Genomic DNA, 24513 nt, shown 5'->3' with positions numbered 1-24513 from the left:
CCTCAGGTCTCAGTGTACCAGTCTAAAGAGATGGGCAGCCTATAAAGAGACCCGGAGGGATCCTTTTTAGTGCTGCTTATCCCACTGGCAAACCAGACCCAGAGACAAGGAAACACCACACCAGAACCTACACGTCAGAGGTTAAGGTAAAAAGGTGATATTAACAGGAGAATAGCCATTAGGGCAAAAAGGCAGAAAAATCACAAGTCCCTTGAGAACGAAAGCAGTAGGCTGACAGTCAACAGGAAACTTGTGGCGAGCTCGCAAGTTTCCTGAACCCAAGGTTTAACCCAGGTAGCTTTAGCAAGCATTAGCAAATTCTTAACCACAGGCTAACAGTTCAAAGACAGTGCAAACCGTACAAGAGCATGTACAGAGTGCAATCAATAAAGTGAGGGTTGTGGGATTAAGATGATGTAAATTGTATGCTGTACCTTATTAGGCGACCCGGAAACCCCTCCTCTCTTCTAATGAGGGGATGGGGGTGGGAATTTGCGAATTGTGGTTTTAGGGAATAAAAAGAGGAGGACTGCCCTCCCAGCTTTGAGTTGGCTAGTAGAGAGCCAGCTCCTTATTACATGTAATAATAAACACTCCAAAACTGATCTTTCTGTGTCTCTGTATCTATTCCCATTGCAATGCATTAATCCAAGAGGGAATAAGAGAGTTGGCATTTCTGACAGCTCCCAGGCTGTTGTGACCCGGGAAAGCCCAAACAGAGAGGGGGGAGGGAGGGAGAGGGAACCAGGTGGAGAGCGAGGGGGAGAATGATCCTGCTGGGCTCCCGGGCTGTTGTGACCCGGGAAAGCCCCCCAAAAGAGAGAGAGAGAGGGTGGGGAGGATCCTGCTGGGCTCCCGGGCTATTGTGGCCCGGGAAAGCCCAAAGAGAGAGAGAGAGGGAACCTGCCGTGAAAGGGGAGGGTGACCACACAGGGGCCGCGAAAGGGGAGGCCGGGTGGGGAGACCAAGTTTTGTTTCTGCTAATTCCTAGACTACTTATTTTCCACTGAGTTCATATCAGCTAATAATTTCTGACAATTATCAGCTTGGTAAAAGAGGGTCAACTAGAATCCAGAACAATAATTAACTGCATATCTTTTGTTTTATTTGTATATGCAGACAATGGCATCTGCAAATCCCACTGCCTCCATCGCTGATACTAATAACAAAGAAGATGAAGTACAGGCACACCGAAGAGGTATGCCATAATAAAAAGGTTTTAGAAAGTTTGTCTTCCCACTTAGTGGTCTTCCTTTTAGAAATCCTTTGGCTAATCTGTGATTTTTTGTACTTCATTAGAGGTTTTAATTGTAAGTTATTGTATTTTATGATGTTACTGTTTTAGTTTGAAATACTGTCCATGTGTATTTGATGTGAGCCACCGTGAGCCCAACCCTGTTTGGGAAAGGGTGGGATAAAAATAAATAAATCAATTAATAAATAACTGTATATGTGCCTAGAAAGCTATTAGGTCTCTTGGCTAAGATGGCTATAAAGATCTGGTAGTTTTACCTAAATTTTCCCCTTCTTTGGCAAACTATGATTGCCTCTGCCCATGAGCTCTTGTAGATCTCACCTTTCCATACTGAAGCATACAAACATACTAATGGCTCCTCTACTAAAGCAATGGAAAATTCATTAGGGTAGCCATCAGGCCCTGGTGCTTTGTTATTTTTCAGTGATAATATCTGAAATTTCTTCAAGGGAAATAAGGAAATTTGTTGTCTTCTTTAGTTATCTTAGGTCTTAGGGGTTCTTTTTTGTTAAAGAAATTGTTTTTTCTAGAATTTAGTGAGTCTTCAGCACAGTACAGAAGTGCAAGGCAAACTTTAAACTCTGTGACAGTCGGTTGTGCCTCATCTACTGAGTATCCTGCTTAGTCTGTAACTGTATGGATTTTACCTGGTCCCATTTTTCTCAGAGGAGATGTGCTTGGCGTTTCCCTGGTTTGTTAACATACTCAAAGATACGCAGCTTGGCGTACAATAGAGATTTAGCATCTTGCTGGCCGTCCAATAAGTTTTTCTCTTGCCATATCGTAGACCTGTTATCCTCAATGGGGCTTAATTTATGAATCCCCCTTTCCCCCTCTATTTTAACTCTTCTTTTGTTTCCTTTTTTGATTGGTCATACAATTCTGCATAGAGATAATATGATAATATGATACCTGAGACAGGCTTTGAATGATGGCCACAATATAGGAAATCGAATATTCTGTGTAATGTTTACACTGTGTAATGTTTACACTAAAGCATATTTCTGTTCTTGGATGCTTGACTACATTTTCATCTGTTAGCAAAAAGCCATTTAAATTGCCAAGTTTTTCCTTTCCTAAAGCCTTCAATGTAAAAACTGAGTCCACGCAGATCAGCAGTCCCCAGCCTTTTTGAGCTGGAGGGCATCTTTGGAATACTGACAGAGGGTGATGGGTCACTCCCACAAAATGGCTGTCATAGAAGGTGGAGCCACCCACAAAATGGCTGCCTCAGAAGGTGGAGTCATACACATAGAGAGGAATCCGACATAAAGGGGAAAAGAGAGGCAACTTTAAAAAACATACTGGAAAGAGGAGTGAGAGGGAGTGTTAAGCCAACACTGTGGCATCAGCAGCTGCTAAAACAACATTATTTAACTCCGCACAACCAATTAGATCTCCAGTGGCCAGATAGCATCCCACCTGGCCCCACCAACTCTTTAAAGCATTTGACAAATACCAGGAAAGGTGTTGGTGGGTGCCATGGCGCCCATAAGCACCACATTGGGGACCCCAGCATAGATCGTTACTCTAATATCTATTACAGCTTCTTTTGGTAAGCAACTCTACTGATGAAATAATGAAGCCTCTCCTGGGAGGCACAGCCCTAAGTTTGCGAAACCTGAGCGAGGTAGTGAATGATAGGATGTTTTGGAGGTCTTTAATTTATAGGGTCACCAGAAGTTGGAAGTGACTCAACAGCACTTAACACACACACGTCCTGGAATAATTTGAGTGCCTACTCTGAGAATAAAACTTGTAGTCTCTTATTTTAGGGTTCAACTATCTGAAACCATTGTCTATACTGTATTTCCCAAGACATTCTATGATCATCTTTGGAATTACATTATGTGTAGATCTGCTGTTGAATGTGTCCAGTACTGGATCAAGAGCTACATTTAAGTCATCTACTACCACTATCAGTTCATCTTCAATCTATCCCTCCACTTGTGCAATCAAATGATGTTTCTTGTTAGGGGCACAGATGTGACCAAATATAAAATGCCAATCCATAATCTTCTCTTTCAAAAATATAAATTGCCTGTCTTTGTCTTTTGTATTCACTATTGCTGGATGTTGTTGAAGTCTTGCTAACTGGAACACTTTTTATGAATCTGATAAGGCGCTGAGGAAGAAAACTCATCTGATACTCCTCGTAAGCGAGCAAAAAAAGGTAACAAGAATGAAGCCTTTGATCCAGTGGAGAAAAAACAGCTGAAGAAATGTAAGTCTGAAGGGAATGGTGACAAAAGCCCACTTGGAGTGGATGGTGGTCAAGGGGGAGGGGCCTGGAATGAATCTGGCCAGGGTGGGTATGAGGGGACCAGAGCCATTATCCTTCCTAGGGTTGCCAGATCCCTCTACCCTACCAGTGGGAGGTTTTTGGGGCGGAGCCTGAGGAGGGTGGGGTTTGGGGAGGGGAGGGACTTCGATGCCATAGAGTCCAATTGTCAAAGCTGCCATTTTCTCCAGGTGGAGATCAGTGATTGCCCCAGAAACAACCCGTGCTTAAAAGGCGGGAGGTTTTTAGGGTGGAGGTGAGGTGTGATCTTGCACGTGGCCGCTCTGACGCGATTACAGCATCAAGTTTGAGTGGAAAAGGCCTCTTGTGATGCAGCACTTCCAGTGGTAAAACACATCACAAAGGGCCATTTACCACTCAGATTCCCAGATTGAATGGTAAACGGCCCTTTGTGATGCGTTTTACAACCAGAAGTGCTGCATTGCAAGAGGCCTTTTCCACTCAAACTCCCGGTTGTAAACCGGAAGTGACGTACCGCCGTGGGCAGGTGCACGCATTTCCCACCGACCCTCAGCTGTTCGGCAGGCAGCCAGGTGGATTGGTGGGGGTTTGCCGGCTACCATCTGGTACTTGTCAACCCTACTCTAGGAAGTCCACAAACAAGACAACTGCAGCAGCATTATCCTGCCTGTGTTCCAAAGCACCTAATATAATGGGCATGCTCCTCTGCTCCTGGAGAGAATAGGTCTGCATCATGACTAGTATCTATTTTTACTAGTAGCCATGAATAGCCCTCTCCTCCATGAACATGTCCACTCCCCTCTGGTTCCTGAATGTATGAAGCTGCCTTATACTGAAGGCCAAACTACACAAGACTTTTTCAATGAGTCAGTGTTACCCAAATAGCCTACATGTGTATCGATTGTTTGGAATGTCCCCCTTGCATGTCAAGTACACACATGTGTGTCGCTGGGCAAAATTACATTGGGAATCACTTCCTGGTGTACACCAGGATCCTAAATTTGAGTAGCGCTTTGTTATGGGCATGGGGAGATTCCAAGAAATAAAGAGTGGCAGGTAGAATCAATATTCAATCTATATTTGGAAAAATAGGAAAGCAGGAGACACACAGAATTGTATGCTCATGCAAGCACACACACACATTAAATCCTAATGCCTACACAACACCTAATTATATTATGTTGGTCAATATAATAATCACCAAAGGAAACAGAATAAGGGGGAGGCAAATAAAAGCATGCAAGCCTGTCCTGAAGAAGGTGGAAGTGCTGGAGGCAAGGAGAAGGAGGACACACAACAGCGGTGTGTGTTGGGCGATCATCATCACTATCATAATTTATTAACACGGTCACTGACCAACAGACAAAACAACAACAGCCAATGTTGGGTGATCTTAAGTGGAAACTGAGAGAAAGAATAGTAAGAACAGTGAGGCAGACTAAGGCTGGCTTTAAGCCTCCAAGGGTCCCATGAGGTCACAGGGGCAGAAGGTGGATGGTGTGGAAAACTGCTCCAAAACTATAGGGGGAATTTGGGGCTGTATTTACACAGGAAAAATGTTGGAAGTGAGAAAGTGGAGGTGTTCCAAGGTGTTCCTGAAAACCTCCAGACTATCAAAGACTACAGTCAACAATAGCCATGCAGATTAGCTTTGGATTTCACACATTAACAGATCACTTCAGGATACATTGGTTCCATATTAACATACCACACCCTCATTAGCACATTATCTTGATACTTACAGGACAATGATTAGCACATTACCTTTGTTACTTTTTGCAGGACAATGATTCAGCTCAAACCCAACCCCTTTCTGACTATATATTACTCTTCCTACACACTTGACACTGAGAGACACTGTCCTTCAGTGTTGCTCCTCTGAAGATGCCTGCCACAGCTGCTGGCGAAACGTCAGGAAAGAAAATACCAAGACCACGGTTACACAGCCCAGATAACCTACAAGAACCAAAAGACCGGGAGTTTCAGATAGCTGTGCCAGGGAGAAATAAGGGGTTTATGATTAGGGTGATTGCCAGCTGAATCCTTCCGTGTGGTAGGGCTTGTATCAGATTTAATCACTGAGATGTTGCTGGAATTTTAGGTGGGGAAGTGGCAGGCCTAACTACCTTCAATTAGGGAAGCCTGACATAGGAAATAAGGATGGAGCTGAATTAGAGATCCCCCTTACAGAGGTCTTTCTAGGGTTGTCAGGTAGTGCCTGCCAACTGGCCAGGAGGGTTGTGTGTGTGTGTGTGTGGGTAGCATCCTGGGAGAAAAATAAACAAGGTCTCATCTACTTACAGGGAGTTCTTACCACAGAGTTCCTAACGATTCCTAGATCTACCCAGAAATGACAGGGGGTAGCTCTAGGATTTACTGGAAACTGAGGTAAAACCAGGCAACAGGTCCTCGGTGTGGGGGATATCCTTCTCCCCACTGGGGGCCTGGCAACCCTAGGTCTTTTCAATATCTTATCATTGGGTCTGGTGTCTCTGGACCAAACTAGTTAAAAAATAACTTCTTCAGTTTGTCCCAGAGTCAGACTGTCATTATGTGGTGGTTGCTCTGAATGGCAGCAGCTCTCTAGAATATTAGGCAACAGTCTTTCCCATCATCTGCTGTCTGATCATTCTAACTGTAGAGCCCAGGGATTGAACCTGGGACCATCTGCATGGAAAGCAGAAACTCTACCCCTGAGCCACCATCTTATACTAGAAATTGGGTTTGGGAGTTTTGAGTATACATCTATTTATAATATTTAGTTATTGTTTCTCTGGCAAAGAAGTCAGCTGAGATGATGCACAATCAATAATGATCAAGATCCATACAACTAAAAGTAGTGCAGGATGTGCTTAACTCCATGCACCATGATAGAATTGTGACTGCTGGTGTTGACAGCAAAGAACCGCTTGCCACCATTTGCTAGCATCTTCCTTGCAGTACCAGGGCTAAGAATATAAGAGAAGCCCTGCTGGATCAGACCAAGGTCCATCAAGTCCAGCAGTCTGTTCACACAGTGGCCAACCAGGCTGCGTGTAGTTTGCACTGAGAGAATTTAAATTTTGTGTTAAGGGAGCCCATATTCCATACATGGTATTATGTGAATCAGTCCACTACTTGACCTTTTTTTTTTTTTGCATAGCTTTTCAAACAATTTAAAACATAGACTTGAAGAAAATTGAGAGAGGGAATGAATGTGGCTATGAAAGGTAAACAAGGGATGGGGACCACTGAACTCTAGCCGGGGAAGAGAGGCATGGAGCTGTCTGCGCTCCTTTACCTGACTGCTGGCCATTCTAAACACATTCTTTCTTCTGAGACTTCAACAGTTGCTTCTCACACATTATCAAAAAATATAAAGTCACCACATGGAGTTTCTGCACCAGGTACCAAATTCCATGACTGCACGACAGTACTGTGGATGACTGCAGTCCCTGTTGCAATATTGTTTAAAGCAGCTGCCAGCTTGTACCCCCTTAGTTGTCAAGGCTTTGCTTGTACATGTATGCCGTCATTTTGTCTCAGAGTAATTCCGTTACAAATTCTTTCCGCCCCTTTGCTCTTTAGATGATACTTGGGAATCACATGCAAGGAAGATTCTCCGCAGCACAAATGGCAAATTGTTTGAAGATTTACCTCCAGATGACATGCAAAAAGAAATTAAGTATCTCAGGTGAGTCTTCTTCCTGATTTCTGCTGAGATTTCAGATTAGGGTTGTTGAAAAAAAAAATTGGGATAATTCGGGATAATTCGGATTTGGGTTTAAATGGCCTTTCCCCCCCGGGAAATCCCAATTTCTCCTTTACCGGTATAGGTAGGAATTCGGCTTTAAATTTGGGATTCCCGAAAAATTCAGCCATTTAAAGCCATTAAACCACTTTCGCGGCTCCTGGGGGACATATTTGCAGGTAGAGGTCCCAAATGTTCAGGGTAGCTTGAAGGAACTCTCCTTGCAAGAACCCCTTGGTTTGGTGAAGATTGGGTCAGGGGGTCCGAGGTTATGGGGTCTGGAAGTGGTCGTCCCCTCCCCCATAGGAATGAATTGGAGCCGGCTCCATGCATTCCTATGGGGGAAGGGGGCGACCCCTTCCAGACCCCATAACATTGGACCCCCTGACCCAGTCTTTACCAAACGTAGGGGTTGTTGCAAGGAGAGTATCTTCAAGCTACCCTGAAAATTTGGGACCTCTACCTGCAAACTCCCCCACCCCCCCCAGGAGCTGTGCAAAAAAACCTCCCATTGCCTCAAACTTTCCTAGTTCATTTTCTTCTTCCCTACCCTAACAACTAATGCAAGCCCTACACAACCAGACAACATCACAACAAGCCCTACCAGACAACATCACAAACAAGCTACCTAGAAGCAGAACAATCAGTAAGCACAACAAACCACACTGAGAAGTCTATGGAGCTGAGACTCTTAACAAAAAACCCTAAACACAACAAACCACAACAAAATCAAAAGTGGGGGCCCTTTTGCCCTCCCCTACCAAATCTACACTATGCACTGAGTGGAGGCTGGACACAGGCATGCTCTGGCGGCACATGCCCCGCAAAACCCACATCCAGCCACATGACGCCAGGTAGCTGGAGGTTCCCCTCACCAAAGTTAACCACTAGCAAAGTACACAATCAAAGCAGCTGTGTGAGTTTGTGATCTCTAAACTCAGCCTTGCTTGGAACCAGCCAAGCCAACCACAGCAGAAGCCACCCCCCCCCAACAGTAGCCTGATTTCACACCAGAGAATCATTGCCACGAGGCAGGTGAACTGGATCCCCCCCCACAGGCAGAAATCACAAAGGTAAGGCATCCCCACAGGCAGAAATCACACAGGTAAGGCAAAGGCAAGAGTTCAATAGGAAACAAGCAAAGTTAACCAAAGTTCATCAATCTGTTAACTCAAGTCTCAAGTTCACAGAGCACCACCAGAGCCAGGGCACACTCTCCACAAAAGCCACGTCTAGCCACATGATGCCAGATAGCTGGAGGTCTGGGAGCACTGCTGCCAGCTCAGATGTAGTGCCTAGGGCTGTCGATTCGGTTCGTCCCGAACCGAAAAACCGCCAATTTTCCCCCGATTCGGCAGTTTCCGGTTCAGGACGAACTGAATTCAAAATAAGGCGGGAAGTGGGGGAGCCAAATTCCCCGACTTCGGGGTGTTCGGCAAATAAATAAGGCAAATTCAGGCTTTGGCGCAGCAGCATAACCGTCAGGCTTCCCCCCCGCACGCCTTCATGGGGCTTCGCTGAAGGCGCGCGAGGGGCCCTTTAAGAAGGAGGTGCAGATCTGTTTAAAGGGCTCCCTGCGTGCCTTCGGGGAAGCCCCGTGAAGGCGCGCGGGGCCCCCGAATTTCCCCCCGAACTCCAGATCTCGTGCGAATTTTGGGGATCCAAAGCGGGGGAGTTCGGACTTTGGCACGGCCCGAATTTAAAAGGGCCGAATTTTGCCAAAGCCGAACTGTACCGAATTTTTTTTCAACAGCCCTAGTGGTGCCAACCAAGCCAATCTGACTCACAGTGCCAAACCCAACAACAACAACTAGGCATGCAACTAGGCAAAGCCACCAGCAGCCATGTATAATGTCCCCCCCACACAGAAAAAACCAAGCACTTTTAAAGAGGAATAAAAAAGGAATTAAACAGGAATTTAAGCAGTTATGAACAATAATAACTACAAACTGTTGAAACCTATGTGAATTCAGTCCCAGAAACCCCTCCCCTTGCTTGCATGCAGCCAGGTTTGGGGGGGGGGAAGTCCCAAATGAAATAAAATGATAGGGTCTCAAACTGTTCGATGTCTTCTCTGCTTCAGGTAACAGGCAGGAAATAATCCAAATGGAAGCAGGCTGCAATCTACCAGGTCAGGTCAGGATGAGGCAGAAGGAGCAAAAGCCAAGGTTTTTGCACCAGAACAAACTCTCTCTCTCTCTCTCTCTCTCTCTCTCTCTCTCTCTCTCTCTCTCTCTGTGAGCAACAGCCAGATTAGGTAGTATAGCCTTTGGCCAAAACACAGAAAAGAATCCAGCCACTATCTGGGAGTTAAATCCCCCTCCGTCCCCCTTGTTCAGCTGTCCAGGCAAGGTAGTTTGCACAAAGGAGAGCTTTCTCCTTGCAAAAGCACAGGAAATAGCTTCCTCCATTAAAGATACATTGTATCTCTATGAAGGAGCCAGGTGAATCCCCCCCCCCACGCTGTTTAAAGCCTGGCTGCTCCATTGTGATGCATAGATCGCTGAAAAGAATCTGCCTCCAGCCACTCAATGCTTTTAAAGGGAGGAAGATGGGAGAGACCCCTTCCAGACCCCATATCTACGGACCCCCTGAGCCAATCTTTACAAAACTTGCGGGTTCTTGCAAGGAATGTCCCTTCTAGCTACCCTGAAAATTTGGGATCTCTACCTTTAAAAATGCCCCCTCAGGAGCCGCGGAAAGACTTTTCTAAAAAAGCCACATATTCGAGAATGGCAAATTTGGCTTTGCCAACTTTCCGGATTTTGCTGATTCGGTAAACTTGAACCAAACTCGAACCAGAAATTTACCGAATTTGCATTTATTTGGTATTTTTCCACTTCTGTTTTTACTGAATCAACAGCCCTATTTCAGATGTATCTTTAAATTTAATTGCAGAAATCAGAACAATATATTTTTTCCAGCCCAAGTACGTCTTCTTCCTGATTTCTGTTCAGATTTCAAATGTATCTTTAAATGTTGTTGCAGAAATCTGAACAATATATTTTTTTCAAGCCCAAACTGCTGCCTCAAACCTCTCAATTCTTCTCCCTGACTGAACCAAGGATCAATAACTTATTAATTAAAAGGTAAACATTCCCAACTCTCTCAGCCTTTCCTCATAGGGCTTGGTCTCCAGGCCCCTGATCATCCTCGTCACTCTCCTCTGGACCTGCTCAACTGTGTGCTTTGCCTGCTTGGCCATGGGAACCCACCAACATTTGCTCCTGAAAAGCTTCAATCACTAGCATCATACTCACAACGCAAGATGCTACTCCTGCCTCACAGAGTCTTCTCTCTCGCCAGTACCACCTGAATCAAGGAATGCCATTAACCCCTCCATAACCAATGTTTACCTTGACAGTGGGTGCTTCTCTTTGGGGAAGAGGTGCCCATTGCAGCAACAATAACAACTGTGGCAGCCTGCCTTGTTCTGCTCAGGAAAGCATCAGTGAGATTAACTTCTTAGAACTACTAGCAGTTAACTAGTCACTCCATTCCTTTCTTCCAAAGCTTGGAGGCAAAATCATACAGGTGTCCAAGACACTGGACACATTGAAGAAAGCTGATAGGAAGAAAGTAGATTCCTTTCAAACATGGTGTTGGAAGAGTTTTATGGATACCGTGGACTGCCCAAAAAACAAAAACCAGTGAGTTATAGATCAAATCAAGCCTGAACTGACTCTAGAAGATAAAATGACTAAACTGAGGCTATCGTATTTTGGTCACATTATGAGAAGACAGGAGTCACTGGAAAAGACAGTCATGCTAGGAAAGGTTGAGGGCATCAGGAAAAGAGGAAGACCCAACAAGAGATGGATTGACTCAATAAAGGAAGCCACAGCCCTCAGTTTGCAAGACCTGAGCAAGGCTGTCAAAGATAGGACATTTTGGAGGACATTGATTCATAGGGTCTCCATGAGTTGAAAGCGACTTGACGGCACTTAACACACACATATCCAAGACAACATGACTGCCATGGGTTACATAAACAAGCAAGGTGGGACAGTATCCCCCATTCTGAATCAGTTCATTTGTATGATATGGGAGAGGTGCATAGACTGGCATATAATCCCTGTAATGATCCATGTTGCAGGACAGGACAACACTCAGTTGGATGCACCCCATTGTTGGGGTTCAGTAGTGCATTGCGGGGGAGGGGTTTTAATCAAATCAAATACCTGCAACCAGTTTTCTCCACTGGGGTTTTCTGAAAATAGACCTTTTTGCCACTCCTTTCAACAGAAAGTGCTGCAACTACTGTTTGAGAGTGGGATGGGGATTCCACTTGATGGGAGATGCATTTCTACACACCTGGACAAGCAACCTATTTTACGCGTTTCTTCCCATCCCACTAATCATGGAAAAGTTGCAGCAGGATTCTTCCAGCTACATCCTCATTAGACCATACTGGCCGCATCAGTCATGGTTCTCCAGCGTCCTTCACCTAGCCAAGGGCAAATGTATCCCTCTTCCCGACATTCCAGACTCCCCCCCCCAACAACAGGGCAAGATTCTCTATCCAGATACAGTTAATCGTGTGGCCTGGAGGATTTGTTCAATCAGGTAATCCTAGCTAGTATTATGGAGGTTTTTGTTAATGCCAGAAAGCCATCCACCAGAAAATCTTTATGAAAGCAAGTGGAAGTATTTCACTATCTTTCTTTCACAGTGGGGACTCAAATCATTGCACATGTGCCCTGTCATTTATTCTAGAATACTTATTCCGTTGTCATTTAAGACTGTTTTCCTCACAGCAATCTGCTCTGCTAGAGAGGAATCAGAATTTGTAGCCCTTAGGGCAAATTCTCCTTTTTCACGGTTTCATAAGGATAAGAAGAAGAGTTGGTTTTTATATGCTGACTTTCTCTACCACTTAATGGAGAATCAAACCGGTTTACAATCACTTTCCCTTCCCCTCCCCACAACAGACACTCTGTGACTAGCCCAAGGTCACCCAGCTGGCCTTATGTGTAGGAGTGGGGAATCAAATCCGGTTGTCCAGATTAGAGTCCACTGCTCCAAACCACTTCTCTTAACCACTACACCATGCTGGTAACCCTGTGTACTGATCCTAACTTTCTACCAAAGGAGGCCTCCGAATTCTACCTGAATCAAGGCATAATCTTCCATTGCCAGCCTCTAATGAAGAGAGATTGCATTAAACCTTGAACGGTAGGAGAGCTGTAGCCTTCTCTGTGAATCATACATCTTTCTGGAAACATCAAAAGCCTTTATCTCCTGTTCACGTAGAAAGAAAGGTGAACATCTCTCTGCCCTACATGTTAACCCCTGGATACACAAAATGATTGAATTCTGTAACTGGGTAGCTCAAAAGCCTCCACATTCCAATAGTAAAGCTCATTCTACTGGCTACCTCCTCAGACTTTAAGAAAGGGATACCTTTACCTAATCCGTGTTGTGCAGCAACCTTGGCTCAGCCATCCACTTTCATTGAGCACTATGCACTCCATACCTGGGCGTGTGAGGACTCTTCTTTTGAACAAGTTGTCTTCCAGTCTCTCTTTTAATGGCACCTGCCCAAGCCTCCAAGTAGATCAGCTTGCTAGCCTTCACCCATTGGTGTAACACACTGAGACCACAAAACAAAATAAAAGCAGGTTACTTACCTGTGACTACTGTTCTTTGAGTGTTTATCTGTGCATTCACATGCTTTCCCTGCAGCAGCGGCTCCACTGTGGCATAATTTCCTAAATAGGAACTGAATGGGAAAAGTGTTCCTCCCCCTGGAGCATGCATGGTCTGACTCTGTGTTTCTTTGGGGAGAGGATCTTCATGCCAATTCTGTAGGCCTAGAAATTTCCAAAATTGAACTCTGCTCATGTGCGGAGCCCATCAGTGTGAATGCATAGATAACCACTCAAAGAACAACACTTACAAGTAAGAAACCTGTTTTTCTCTTATTTCATGGATGGAGGTTCTGAACTTTGGGGGTATTTAGAACAGCTGCAATGAGATGATTTCATATTAGTTACTGTTATTGGTGCCTACGTAAAATCACTCTCTCTTCCACAGGAGACGTTTGACCACCTTGAAGGAAAATACTTCCTTGGACCCCATACGCATTGGGCTTCTTGGAAGAACAGGGGCAGGGAAGACCTCCCTGCTGAATGCGATTCTAGGGAAGAATCTGTTCCTGCCAGTGTCTGGGAGCAGTGTTTGCACTTCATGTGTGGTACAAGTGATCACAAGCAGGGCTGACCAGTATGAAGCCACCATTCACCTTCTCACAGATGATGTGAGTATGACTACTTTCGATGAAGTAAAAGGAGCAGATCTCAGACTGCAATACCAATTCTGGAACACGATCCAGATCTGATACATGTGAAATATCCTTCCCAGAAGAAACCCTCGTCCCTGTGGCTCATGACATGTCTGTGTTACCTATTCCCTCCTTCCTTGAGCAGCAAAAAATTGCAAGGACAGAACTACCTGGTTTAGATCCCTTTGGATTGAGAGAGCACAGGAGACTAAAGGAGTCTTTGTAATACTTGCTTTATTTAAAAGTGTACAAAGAGCACAGATCCAGGCAGAAATGCACTCCTAAAAGACAGAAGATGTCCAAAGAGCAACTTGAGCAGCTACTCCAAGTTGAATTCTCATGTTCAGTTATCTCGCGCTAGACCTTAGGGCAGCAACAAGGAAACACACAGCAGCCCCAGACTGCCTTAAGAGTCCTCTGGCACCCAGGCCAGTTTGTTCTTGGGATGGGGTGGGGAGCAAGAACTTAATCACTAGGATGGCTGTTGACTCTTTTTTGCACTTGCACTTTTTGTGTGAACAGTTGCTGTGATGACATCAGGTTATGCATCATTGGCTGCATTTTAACTCAAGTCAGTCTTCACATCAGGCCTGTCATGTGAAGAATGTCCCTTATACACGAAGAACTAGAAGATAAGTCCCAGGGTAAAAAGGGATCGTTTAAGTCTCTTGTATACATATGTCCCAGCGTGACACAATAGATCTCCCAGAGTGGGAAAGTTGGAAGGGAGGGGAGACAGATAATTAACCATAAAGTAACTTTATAGAAAGAGTTGGAGCTAGACAGTGTCACAAGACAGCGAGACTGAACTATTAATTGTCAGCTATACATTAGCAATGTACATGTGGCAATCTCGCACAGTTGTATTGTTCAGTTGTTATAATTTAAGCTAAATACCCAACTAAAGTTACTTTTAATCCAAATTGTGTTCCTCCCTCCTGGCTAGTCCACATGGTAAGTCTAGTGAAAATCAACCCACAGAGGAGATTTTGCAGTGAAATGGGAATGGTTCCCTAGCAGTTGAGGATGTAATGGGGAGGGACTAGCTGGCTGTAAGGCAGACTGGCAATGAAAGGAGACATGAAGAGGCAGAAGTGGATGGGAAGACAGGGAGAGAGAACTCCAAGAAGGGAAACAGAATTGGATAAGGGGAAAAAAACTCATCTTGACAAAGAGGGCCAGAATCCAGTGGTTGTGGAAGAATGGGGAGGAATCCTAGAACCAACTACAAAGAGGGAGGCTTTGACCCTTCTTATGCGGCTGGATTATATGCCAGGTGCCAGTGGAGGAAGTATTGCCTATTTTGATGCAGAACTAGAATCAGTAGTGGCATTGAACCTAAACCTTAGAAGGTTCATTGATGGACCTTTGGTTACGTTCTGGTCAGTGCCTTTTTAGGATTTGGAACCTGTTTGTGCAAATCAAGGGTCTGAGCTGTGATAGGTTACCCGAGATAGGTCTGATGGGAGATGATGGATGGTTTTAATGAGGTTGGGTGCATTTGCAAGACCTGAGCAAGGCTGTTAGTGATGGGACATTTTGGAGGACGAGTCGGAAGTGATTGACAGCATTTAACACACACAGGTACATTTATCATTTTGGGTTATGAACCTGCCAGTATCGAGCCATACAGCACCCTAAATGTGAGGTGCCCTGGAGTATCACAAGAAGAAAGGGATCTTGGTTACAGGGTACAGAGTTCATGAAAACAGGCTTCCTTGTGAGCTTAAGATTGAAAAAGAAGAGTTGGTTTTTATATGCCAACTTTCTCTACCACTTATGGGACACTCAAACCGGCTTACAATCACCTTCCCTTCCCCTCCCCACAACAGATACCCTGTGAGGTAGGTAGGGCTGAGAGAGCTCTAACAGAGCTGTAACTTGCCCAAGGTCACCCAGTTGGCTTCATGTGTAGGAGTGAGGAAACAAATCCAGTTCACCAGATAATCTCCGCTGCTCATGTGGAGGAGAAGGGAATCAAACCGGGTTCTCCAGATCAGACTCCACCGCTCCAAACCACCGCTCTTAACCACTACACCATGCTGAATCATGAAGCAATTGCGTTTCAAGAGCTTTGTCTATTATCCTGCAAACCTGGGTCTTTGTTTATGGCAAAAAGGTATGAGGAGCTCTGAAGGTTGAAATAAGTCTTACTGGTATTTTCTCAGAGCATCCAGGAAAGCTGGCTGCTCCCTTAAGAAGTTCTTGATTTGATCACAGAGACCCATCACACAGATGTCCCCCCACCACTTAAGGCATCTTCTTAATGTCAAAAGATTTGGGGGAGTATTCTTCCCTCACCTCCAGCATCAGAAGGACAAAAGATCTTGGGGTGTCTCTGTTGGGGGGAGGAAAGGCAGGTCAAGAGGCAGCATGTTAATGGGAAGATGTGGGAGGAGATGTGAACTGGGAGCAACAAGTATAGCTTGGCCTTATGGTTGAAAATGAAGAAGGCCTTTTCTCAGAATCAAATTGTGCTGGATTGAATAGCTAGCCCTTGGGTGAATCACAATTGACAAAAGCTGTTCTCTTTCCTGCTAATTTCAAAGTGCAAAAGAGAATATCCCACATGTGTTTTAATTTGATATCCCTGGTGCTTTCCATGTAAATCCCACTGCGAAGCCAACAGCCCCCCCCCAATTCCAGTCAACTATAGGTCAATACAGACATGATAGAAATCACAGATCTGCCAGTCTGTAAAAAAAAAAAAAAAAAAGTTGCATGAACGTGCAGCCACGGTTTGGATCAGGTCCAGGCCGGAAGAGGGAATTTGACCTTTCAGTTTCCTTTCAGTTTTGCTAATTGAAACCGAGATCCCTGCACCACTATTAGCCAATCCTTTCTTTGCCCTTTAAAACATTAATTACAACGAGAAGAGCTGTTTTGATTAGTGAAGCCAAGGAGTTGAAGGGTTAATATCCCCCTTTTTGCATTTCTCTGCAGCCCAGATCTGAATCAGGGCTGCGCATGCATGCACAATATATTTTTACAGATTGATATAAATTCATGATAACTTCCTGTTTTGGTTTCACTCGGAAGTCTAGAACATGTGTCTGTTATAAAGGTGGAGAGGAACAGCATTTGCTCCACAGCAAAATCCCTTACATTCTCTCCTGTTTCTATGTATGTCAATATCTAGCGTAAGTTTAAAAGCCTCTTAACCTGGTACTTCACTGATAGGACTGGAAAGAAGAACTGAAGAATCTTGTGGAGGTTTTGAGCCAGAATGGGGATGATGAAGATGATGACGATGATGATGAATGTGTGAAGGATGCCACTGAAAAGCTCCATGCTCTTTATGGAAAGGGAGCTGAACAAAAGGACTATGAAGCCTTGTTGAAGACCAAGCTGCAGGTTTCTGTTCCTTCCAGGAGAATCATTCCCATCAAGGCACAGGAGGTGAGTGCTCTCATTGTCTTTCCTGAGCAGGGGCTGCTTTTGCACTCAGGAATTTCCATCTTTCAGCTACTCGACCCATGCAGTTATTTAAACTTATTTCTCTTCCTCCCAGGGGAATCATTGCCATCAAGGCACAGGGGGTGAGCGCTGTTTTCCCCCCATTTGCTCTCATTTTGTCTGATATCTTGAGCGGGGGCTGCTTTTGCACCAAGGAATTTTCATATTCCATGAGGTTGTTTTGAATCATGACGTCAGTCTCTGTCTGTGTGCAGATCTCTAACAGCCTGTTCCGTCCACAAAAAACTCTGCTATATTTGAAGCTTGTTTTAAAAAAAAGAAAAGAAAGCATTTTCTGGGCAGGACGCCATCAGCACAAACAGATTCTTATGTCTGAAAGGGAAATAGTGCAATGCAGGTCTTCTAGTCCATTCTTTTCATTGCCGATGACCGCAAAGGGCCAGTCCCCTTCAGCAACTGCAGGAACTAGCATAAGAGAAGAGAATTCCCCACACCTCAGAGCCAAACTAGACTTTATGGCAGCCAAGGGTCCAACCTGAGGCCACCAACACAATTTTTAGAAGATTTTGACTACTGTGAGGTCCCAATCCTGATCAGGCCCACAACGCAGAGGGACCAGGAGATGTTGTTTCCTCCCTACACCTTTTCAAGTGCTGAAACAGCCCTCATCCACGGGAGGTGGGGGAGAAAGTCTCCTGCACCTTTGCTATATTTGAAGCTTGTTTTTAAAAAAGAAAAGAAAGCATTTTCTGGGCAGGATGCCATCAGCACAAACAGATTCTTACGTTGAAAGGGAAATAGAGCAATGCAGGTCTTCTAGTCCATTCTTTTCATTGCCGATGACCATAAAGGGCCAGTCCCCTTCAGCAACTGCAGGAACTAGCATAAGAAAAGAAAATTCCCCACACCTCAGAGCCAAACTAGACTTTATGGCAGCCAAGGGTCCAACCTGAGGCCACCAACACCATTTTTAGAAGATTTTGACTACTGTGAGGTCCCAATCCTGATCAGGCCCACAGCGCAGAGGGACCAGGAGACGTTGTTTCCTCCCTACACCTTTTCAAGTGTTGAAACACCCCTCATCCACGGGAGGTGGGGGAGAAAGTCTCCTGGTCCTCGCACACCAAGGGTCCAGTCAAGATCCCAATCAGGCCATCACAGCATTTTTAAAGGCCCAAATCTTCTCTAAAATGGTGTTGGCAGCCAGGGGTCAGATCCACAGGTGCCATAATGTCTATTTTTTGCCCATAGCCTTCATTTTAGACATGGAGAAAGACAGGAGATTGTCTAGAGGTGCCTCTGCAAATACCTGGTATTCCTATGCAGTGTTACTCAGGCCTGTGAAAGTTTTTTGTTAAAAAAAAAAAACAGAAAAGAATTGCCCATACCTCAGCCTGCCTTTTTTTGGGGAGGGCGGCCCTGCGGCAGCAATGGCTGCGGCTTCTGTGGGAGAGTGCACGGGCCGCAGCCAATGATGTAATGGGCTGTAAACAGCCCGTGGGTTCCCCACCCCTGAGTTAAAGTAATGTCCAGTCCAAATGGTTGTTCAGAGTATGCCAACATGAGCAGTTTTATATGGCATGGGCTGAGATTTCTTAGAACATTTGTCAAAGCTAACAAAAAGAGGAGTAAATTCAAAAGAGAACCAAGATGATCAACCAAATCAATATAGTATTTTTACCATATGTTCACAAACCAACCATGTTTTCCTGTGTGGCATCTCGGGTTGCCAACTTACTTTAAAGAAAGGACAACATTTTCCCATTGACCAGCTATGCTTAAAATAAACCTAAGCAATTCAATACTGGCTGAATAGAACCCTAAAATGTCTGGGTGAGGACAAATGTACACCCCACAAATTTAACCCATCTGTGTATTCTCAGTCCCACAGTGGGTTCAGATGAATCAGAGCTGGTGCGTGGTAGATTTGGGAAGACCAGGGGTTGAAGCCTAGTATGTCAAGATGTGAAACTAGTTTTTTCCCCCTGACATTCGCTTGGATCAAGTTAGTTTGTTAAATCAACAACAACAACAAAAATTGATGTTGAAGTTAATGCAAAAAAAGAAAAGAAAGAAAGCCAAATGAGGAAGAAAATACATGACAGCTGGCCACTCTAGACATTCATAACATTAACAGCAGAGGGATCATTGGACTGAATTCTTTTTAGAAGGCCAGTTGATTTCCTCAGTGTATTAATTTTTGTGTTACAGGCTGAGGAGTTCTCCATCAAACTGAATCCTTACATCCGTGTTCGGGATGAAGGCGCTGGTAGGCTTTGGCCGCTGATCAAGTATGTGGAAGTGACTATTCCAGGGTCAGATTTCCTTCCAGAAGGCATCATATTTTTGAATATTCCTGGTACAGGAGACTTCAACAGCAAAAGGGATAAAATGTGGAAACAGGTGACTCTTTATAGTGAAGATATGAAAATGTTACGAACAGATCTCTTGGCTTTCACATACAGTGAACCTTTTGGTTTTGTTGAATAGCAAGTGTGAAGAGAAAAGCCCCCAACAACCTGGTCCAAATCTCTATCTCAGTCTAGCATTGTTAACAGAAATTTTCTGAACTCTTCTTCACCCAGTTTCTACCTAAAAACCAACAATATGTTTCTTTTCTTCTTTATAGAAATTTGTTGTCTGTTTTGAAACTCGTCTGTTTGGGTCAAAAAATAAATTCAAAGATAGGAGAAGCAGGAAGGGAGATTCTGCAAAATTGAAGGACTTTGCAATGCACATGCTCAGAGGCAGGCAGTATCTTCCCAGACTTTCCTGTCCTCCTGCTAGAACACTACCATGTGGTGTATAACAAACAAATTAAAAGAAATTAAAGAGGAATTCTTATTTTGAGAGAATAAGAGAAATGAAAGACTACATCCAAAAGAGTGAATTTTGGAAGCAGAAATTCCATTCCCCATAACAACACTACCTCAGTCTTTGTTCACCACATGTAGAAGGGAAAACAATGTTTTTAACTTGGCATAAACTGGTTTTGGCTCTAACATTTAAGGAAACATTTGAAAAATACAGTGACTTATGTTACAAGGCTGTACTGACAAACAAGATGAAGGTTGCATTTTGAAAATGCTTGGTTAATCTGTAAAGGGAGGCCAGGAGATCTTTCTGCTCTGCCCTTTCCCTTGGTATCTGGGGATATAGAAAGAAACTGGTTCTGTTGTACCATTTGGATATGAGAGTGAATGTGGAAAACCCAGCTATAATAATCAAAGTCACTAAAAGGAATTCAAAACTATGTTCTCTCTTGTATGGAGGGATGGGGGAGATTTCCAGAGGCCAATGTTGCTGGTTAGAAAGAAGAAAATGCAAATAAGTAAATTAGTGCAGGCTCTGAAATTAAAAAAAATCACATTTAATTTAGAGATTTTGAAACTTCAATTCCTTCTAAAACGTAGCCCAGAGTGGCTTATGTGTAGTATCACAAAATATATAAAATAGTATATACACAAATGAGACCCCGTTCCAGGAAAGGCTTAAGCTAAAAATGGCTGCACAAGTGTAAAATACTGTTATATGCCTCCATAATTATTGTAAAGTTCAGCTCATGCAGGCTTCTTTTGGAGAGTTCTTCAGTTATTGATCTACTATTAAGGAAGCCATGTTTTGTGGCCACAGAATCCATAAATGAGGGGGGAAATAACAATATTGGAGGCAGCCTCATACTGAATCAAAGCTACCCATCGATCCATCTGGTTTGTTGGCAGCAGTAGTCCAAAGAGTCATTCCCTATTCATTAGCTGGAGGCGCCAAAGGATTGAAAATAAGATCTTAGGTATGCAAAGCATAGCCCCTCTGACCTCCCCCATATGGTATCCAAAGGTTATATTTATCTGTATCCCTTTAGTGATGGGTCAAATATGCTGAATGTCTATCTCTATGCACTTCAAATGAAGAATGATCACCAGTCAAAACTGTAAAGATTTATTTCCAGGGCCTTAGATTCTGACCAAGGTATACAGACCTAAGATGCAGAATTGTATTTCTGAGAGTTCATTATCTGACTCAATGAATTTCCTTTTTTTTAAAAACAGAGTATTAATAAATGTTCAGTCATCTGGATTGTCAGTGACATTGAGCGCGTTGAAGGAGAGAAGATCCAGGCCAAGTTACTGGAAGAAAGCATCAAGGCCTTCCCAGGAGGGATCTGTACTGACATTGCCTTGGTGGTCACCAAATCAGATAAAATGAATCTTGAAGAATACAGAAGGTATTTGCAAAGATCCTTGATGCAGAAATTTTGAGTGCTACAGTACGCACCTGTCCACCAAAACTGGAAAAGAACCCCATAGGTCATTAATGCATGGCTAGAATGTCCTTGGTTTGCCCCTCTCTTGTCTCGCACTATTGTATCCCGAGTTCTGAAAACAGAATGCATGGTGATCTCCATCCCACAGCATTCCCTCAAATTATCTGGGAGGAATTTTCCCATGCGTAGCACCATGGGTTACTAGAGGAGTGGTTGGGAGTGTCCCCATCATTTATGTCATTTTCATCACCACTATGTGATTGGCTGAGGATGGTTAGAGCTTGACCTAATGCTGAATGATTTTTTTTATTTTTTCCTATAATTTTTTTATACCGGCATGCCGGTATACCATTGCATCAACATAAGACTTCCTCCTTTTTTGTGCAAGCCTGCATTTACACCTCCCCCTTCCTATACGATCTGTCTTTCTCTGCTTTTGAAAAAAAAAAAGCAGTCTGGCGTCATGATTCTTTTAGGGTGGAAGCGGGCATGTGGGCGCTGGTGACCCTGGGCAGTGAAACAACTCTGAGGGTGGAGGAAGGGGAAGGCTTTCAGCAGGCCTTGGAGGAGGGCATCCTCTTTGTTCTTGGCAGGGATGGGGGTGTGTGTAACGAGCAGTTTTTCTGACTCGTAACATTTAGAGAAATGTGAACTGAGAATAAGTCAAGACTTTGCTCTTGGCTGGTATCCACAGTCTCACAACCCTCCCTGTTTTATCAAATTAGAAAAGGCTGTCACCTCTTCCAACTTTTTGATAATACAATGTTTTTCCAGGAGAGCAGGTCCTCTGTTTCTCTATTCAGGTAACCAGCAAATGAATTGACACCTGTATGAATCTTTCTATCCTTTATTGGAAAAGGGAATGATTCTTTTTATTAAACAAGACAGTATAAAATAGAGAACTAAAATTATTGAACTTCTACAGAATGTAATTAAACAGGCAAGTACAAAAAAAATCTCCTAACATTATTTTATTGCATATTAAAACTAGTTGTCTGTTAGAACAAAACAGAATTCAGTCTCTTGTTCATTGCTCTTAAGGAATATCAAATAAGCCAAAAGGATCCCTATATCTTACCAAGCAGGGGGTCCTTCAATCTCTAACAGCTGAGCTTCAGTCAAAGGAAATCTGATTTGGTCTTCAGACTCATACATAGTTATAGAGAAAACCTATCTCTCTGATTAATCTCTGAAGTCACTTATCACAATCATGTGACTATTTCTAAGTACTTGGTTGGCTATTGTAATAAGCAAAATCAGCACAAACACATATGTTCACTTTAACACAGGATGAGTACATTTCTGAAATAGCTAGGTAGAAGGCCATAAGCCATCTCATCAAAATAACTTTCCCAAAAACTGTCCCAGGTTACATCAGCTAAATACTTTCCCAGGCCTAAAAACTGCAAGCAAAGGATGACATAGCTAACAGGTGTCTCCTTGTACTGGGGATGAGATCATTGCTACTGCGACAGGGGAAAGCCCTACACTCGTTCCTTCCCGCATTGTGTGATCCTTCGCAGCAGTGGCTGCTGCAGCAGAGGGGTGTGTGTCTAGGGGAACAGTGGCAAAGCTCCCACCCGCACTGTTTCTTGTCACCCACTCCAGTGTTTTTACAAAACTGAAGCACAACCTGTGCCCCACTTCGATTCGTTGGTATACCAACATATCATCAAAAATTTTTTTTTAAGGACAAAGGAGTGGACGAGGAATGTCCGGCCATTCTGGGCAATGGCAGATGTGTTCCTGAGGTCACCTGGGAGGAGGAAGTGGAGGGGGGAAATCAAATGGGGGCCTGTTGGGACTCAGGAGAATCGACCCAGGCGCTGAAGCAAGCACCGGCAAATACTGGCGATTGCTGCGAAACTTAATTTATTTTTACAACATAACTGGGATGGGAATCCCCAGGGAAGTTTCAGATCAGAAGTAAGTTAGCGCCACGGGCAGGAGAAGATCATGTGTAACCACTATGGAGGATCATCACATTCTCAAGAGAATCACCAGACAAAACAGCCATGTGTAACTGACCATAGTGTAATTTAAGGTCCCAGAACTGTAATTTAGAATTATCCACCTAGGAAAACTGTGACTTATAATTCTCATTTGTGTGAATTTCCTTTTAATTCTGATCTGATTACTGAGCCTATACAACCCTGGCTCTGTTGTTTCTAGTTTATGGTGGCTACTTTCTGCCACAAATCTTTTAAAATTAATTTATTATGCTAGACTAAGTAAATCTCTCTTTTTTCCCCAGGGAAACAAATAATGAACATGTAAGTATAAACTCTTCCATGACAAAAGTTTTATATCAGCAGTTTTCTGCTCCTATTTGTAGGATGAATTGTTGTAAATAAAGCCAATCTAAGGTTTGTTTCATTTATGGCTCATTCATAACAACAAAGGCTACTACTCAATAAGTCTGAAGGACAGAGGTTGTATAAATTCCTGGGTTGGGTGAAACTTTAAAAAGAAAGTGTCACACTCTTCTTTGCCTCTCTGTCAATTCTTTGTGGAAGAGTGTGAAATGCTAAAATGAAAAAATGGGGGACAACGGTTAACTAAATGTCTTCTTTTGCGTTGCTTTATTAATATCTTTTTTAAATGAGGTGATACCATTTATTCGTTTTCATTCTTCCAATGTGCAGTTTCAGGAGTGGACTGGACAGTGAAAATCTCTCTGGAGCAAGCTAAATCAAACGGCCTCTGCAGGGTTACAAGCAGTGGCGCTCAGCAGCACCGACAATTGGCATTACTTCCCCCATTGCTTTTTCCCACAAATTGGCAGCAGTGTGGGAGGAAACATTTGGTGAGCTAACACCAATTACCATTGCAGCGTCTGAGACAAATGACCCTTGAGGGATTGGCAGAATTGCTGGGTCTTCGGCTGTGCTTTCTCCTGGCCCTCAGTGGTCCCCCAGGGAACTGGCCCACTGGGAGATTTCCCTATAAGTTAAATGGCCAGTCCACCCCTGACCAATTTGGTGGTGTAGGATAGGATTAGATACATAGCTGGGCACTACATGTGATTCTGCGGACCTTTCCAAACACAGATTAATAATGAGCACGACGCCATTTTAGAGAGGAACCAAGATGTGAAGAACAAGAAGGAGAAAATCATTAAGGACAAGCTGAAGGTAAGGTCCCCACTCTAAGTCCTAGAACCTTGTAGCTCCCAGTCATGTTTGGTCTTCTGTACTGAACAAATGCCATATGGCTTGTTAGAGAAAGAAATTTCGGGAACTCCTTTGTTATGAAACTGTCCATTACTTTAGGAGTTTTACTTTAATCTCAGGAGAACTCA

At 43.8% G+C, this 24513-nt stretch overlaps 1 protein-coding gene across 1 annotated transcript in view; it reads left to right on the top strand.

Annotated features, from left to right (window-relative positions):
• The first annotated feature begins 1122 nt into the window (after nucleotides 1–1122).
• Nucleotides 1123–24513, top strand: part of NUGGC (nuclear GTPase, germinal center associated) — a 37173-nt gene continuing 13782 nt past the window's right edge. The window contains exons 1-8 of the mRNA XM_056853410.1: nucleotides 1123–1198; nucleotides 3378–3479; nucleotides 7086–7191; nucleotides 13285–13507; nucleotides 16712–16930; nucleotides 19160–19351; nucleotides 20998–21200; nucleotides 24259–24346. Coding sequence (XP_056709388.1) covers nucleotides 1123–1198; nucleotides 3378–3479; nucleotides 7086–7191; nucleotides 13285–13507; nucleotides 16712–16930; nucleotides 19160–19351; nucleotides 20998–21200; nucleotides 24259–24346 — 1209 coding nt within the window. The remainder of the gene's footprint in view (nucleotides 1199–3377; nucleotides 3480–7085; nucleotides 7192–13284; nucleotides 13508–16711; nucleotides 16931–19159; nucleotides 19352–20997; nucleotides 21201–24258; nucleotides 24347–24513) is intronic.

The sequence above is a fragment of the Euleptes europaea genome, chromosome 7 (genome assembly GCF_029931775.1).
Source record: "Euleptes europaea isolate rEulEur1 chromosome 7, rEulEur1.hap1, whole genome shotgun sequence".
Taxonomy (NCBI): domain Eukaryota; kingdom Metazoa; phylum Chordata; class Lepidosauria; order Squamata; family Sphaerodactylidae; genus Euleptes; species Euleptes europaea.
This window is presented reverse-complemented; position numbering and strand designations above follow the sequence as displayed.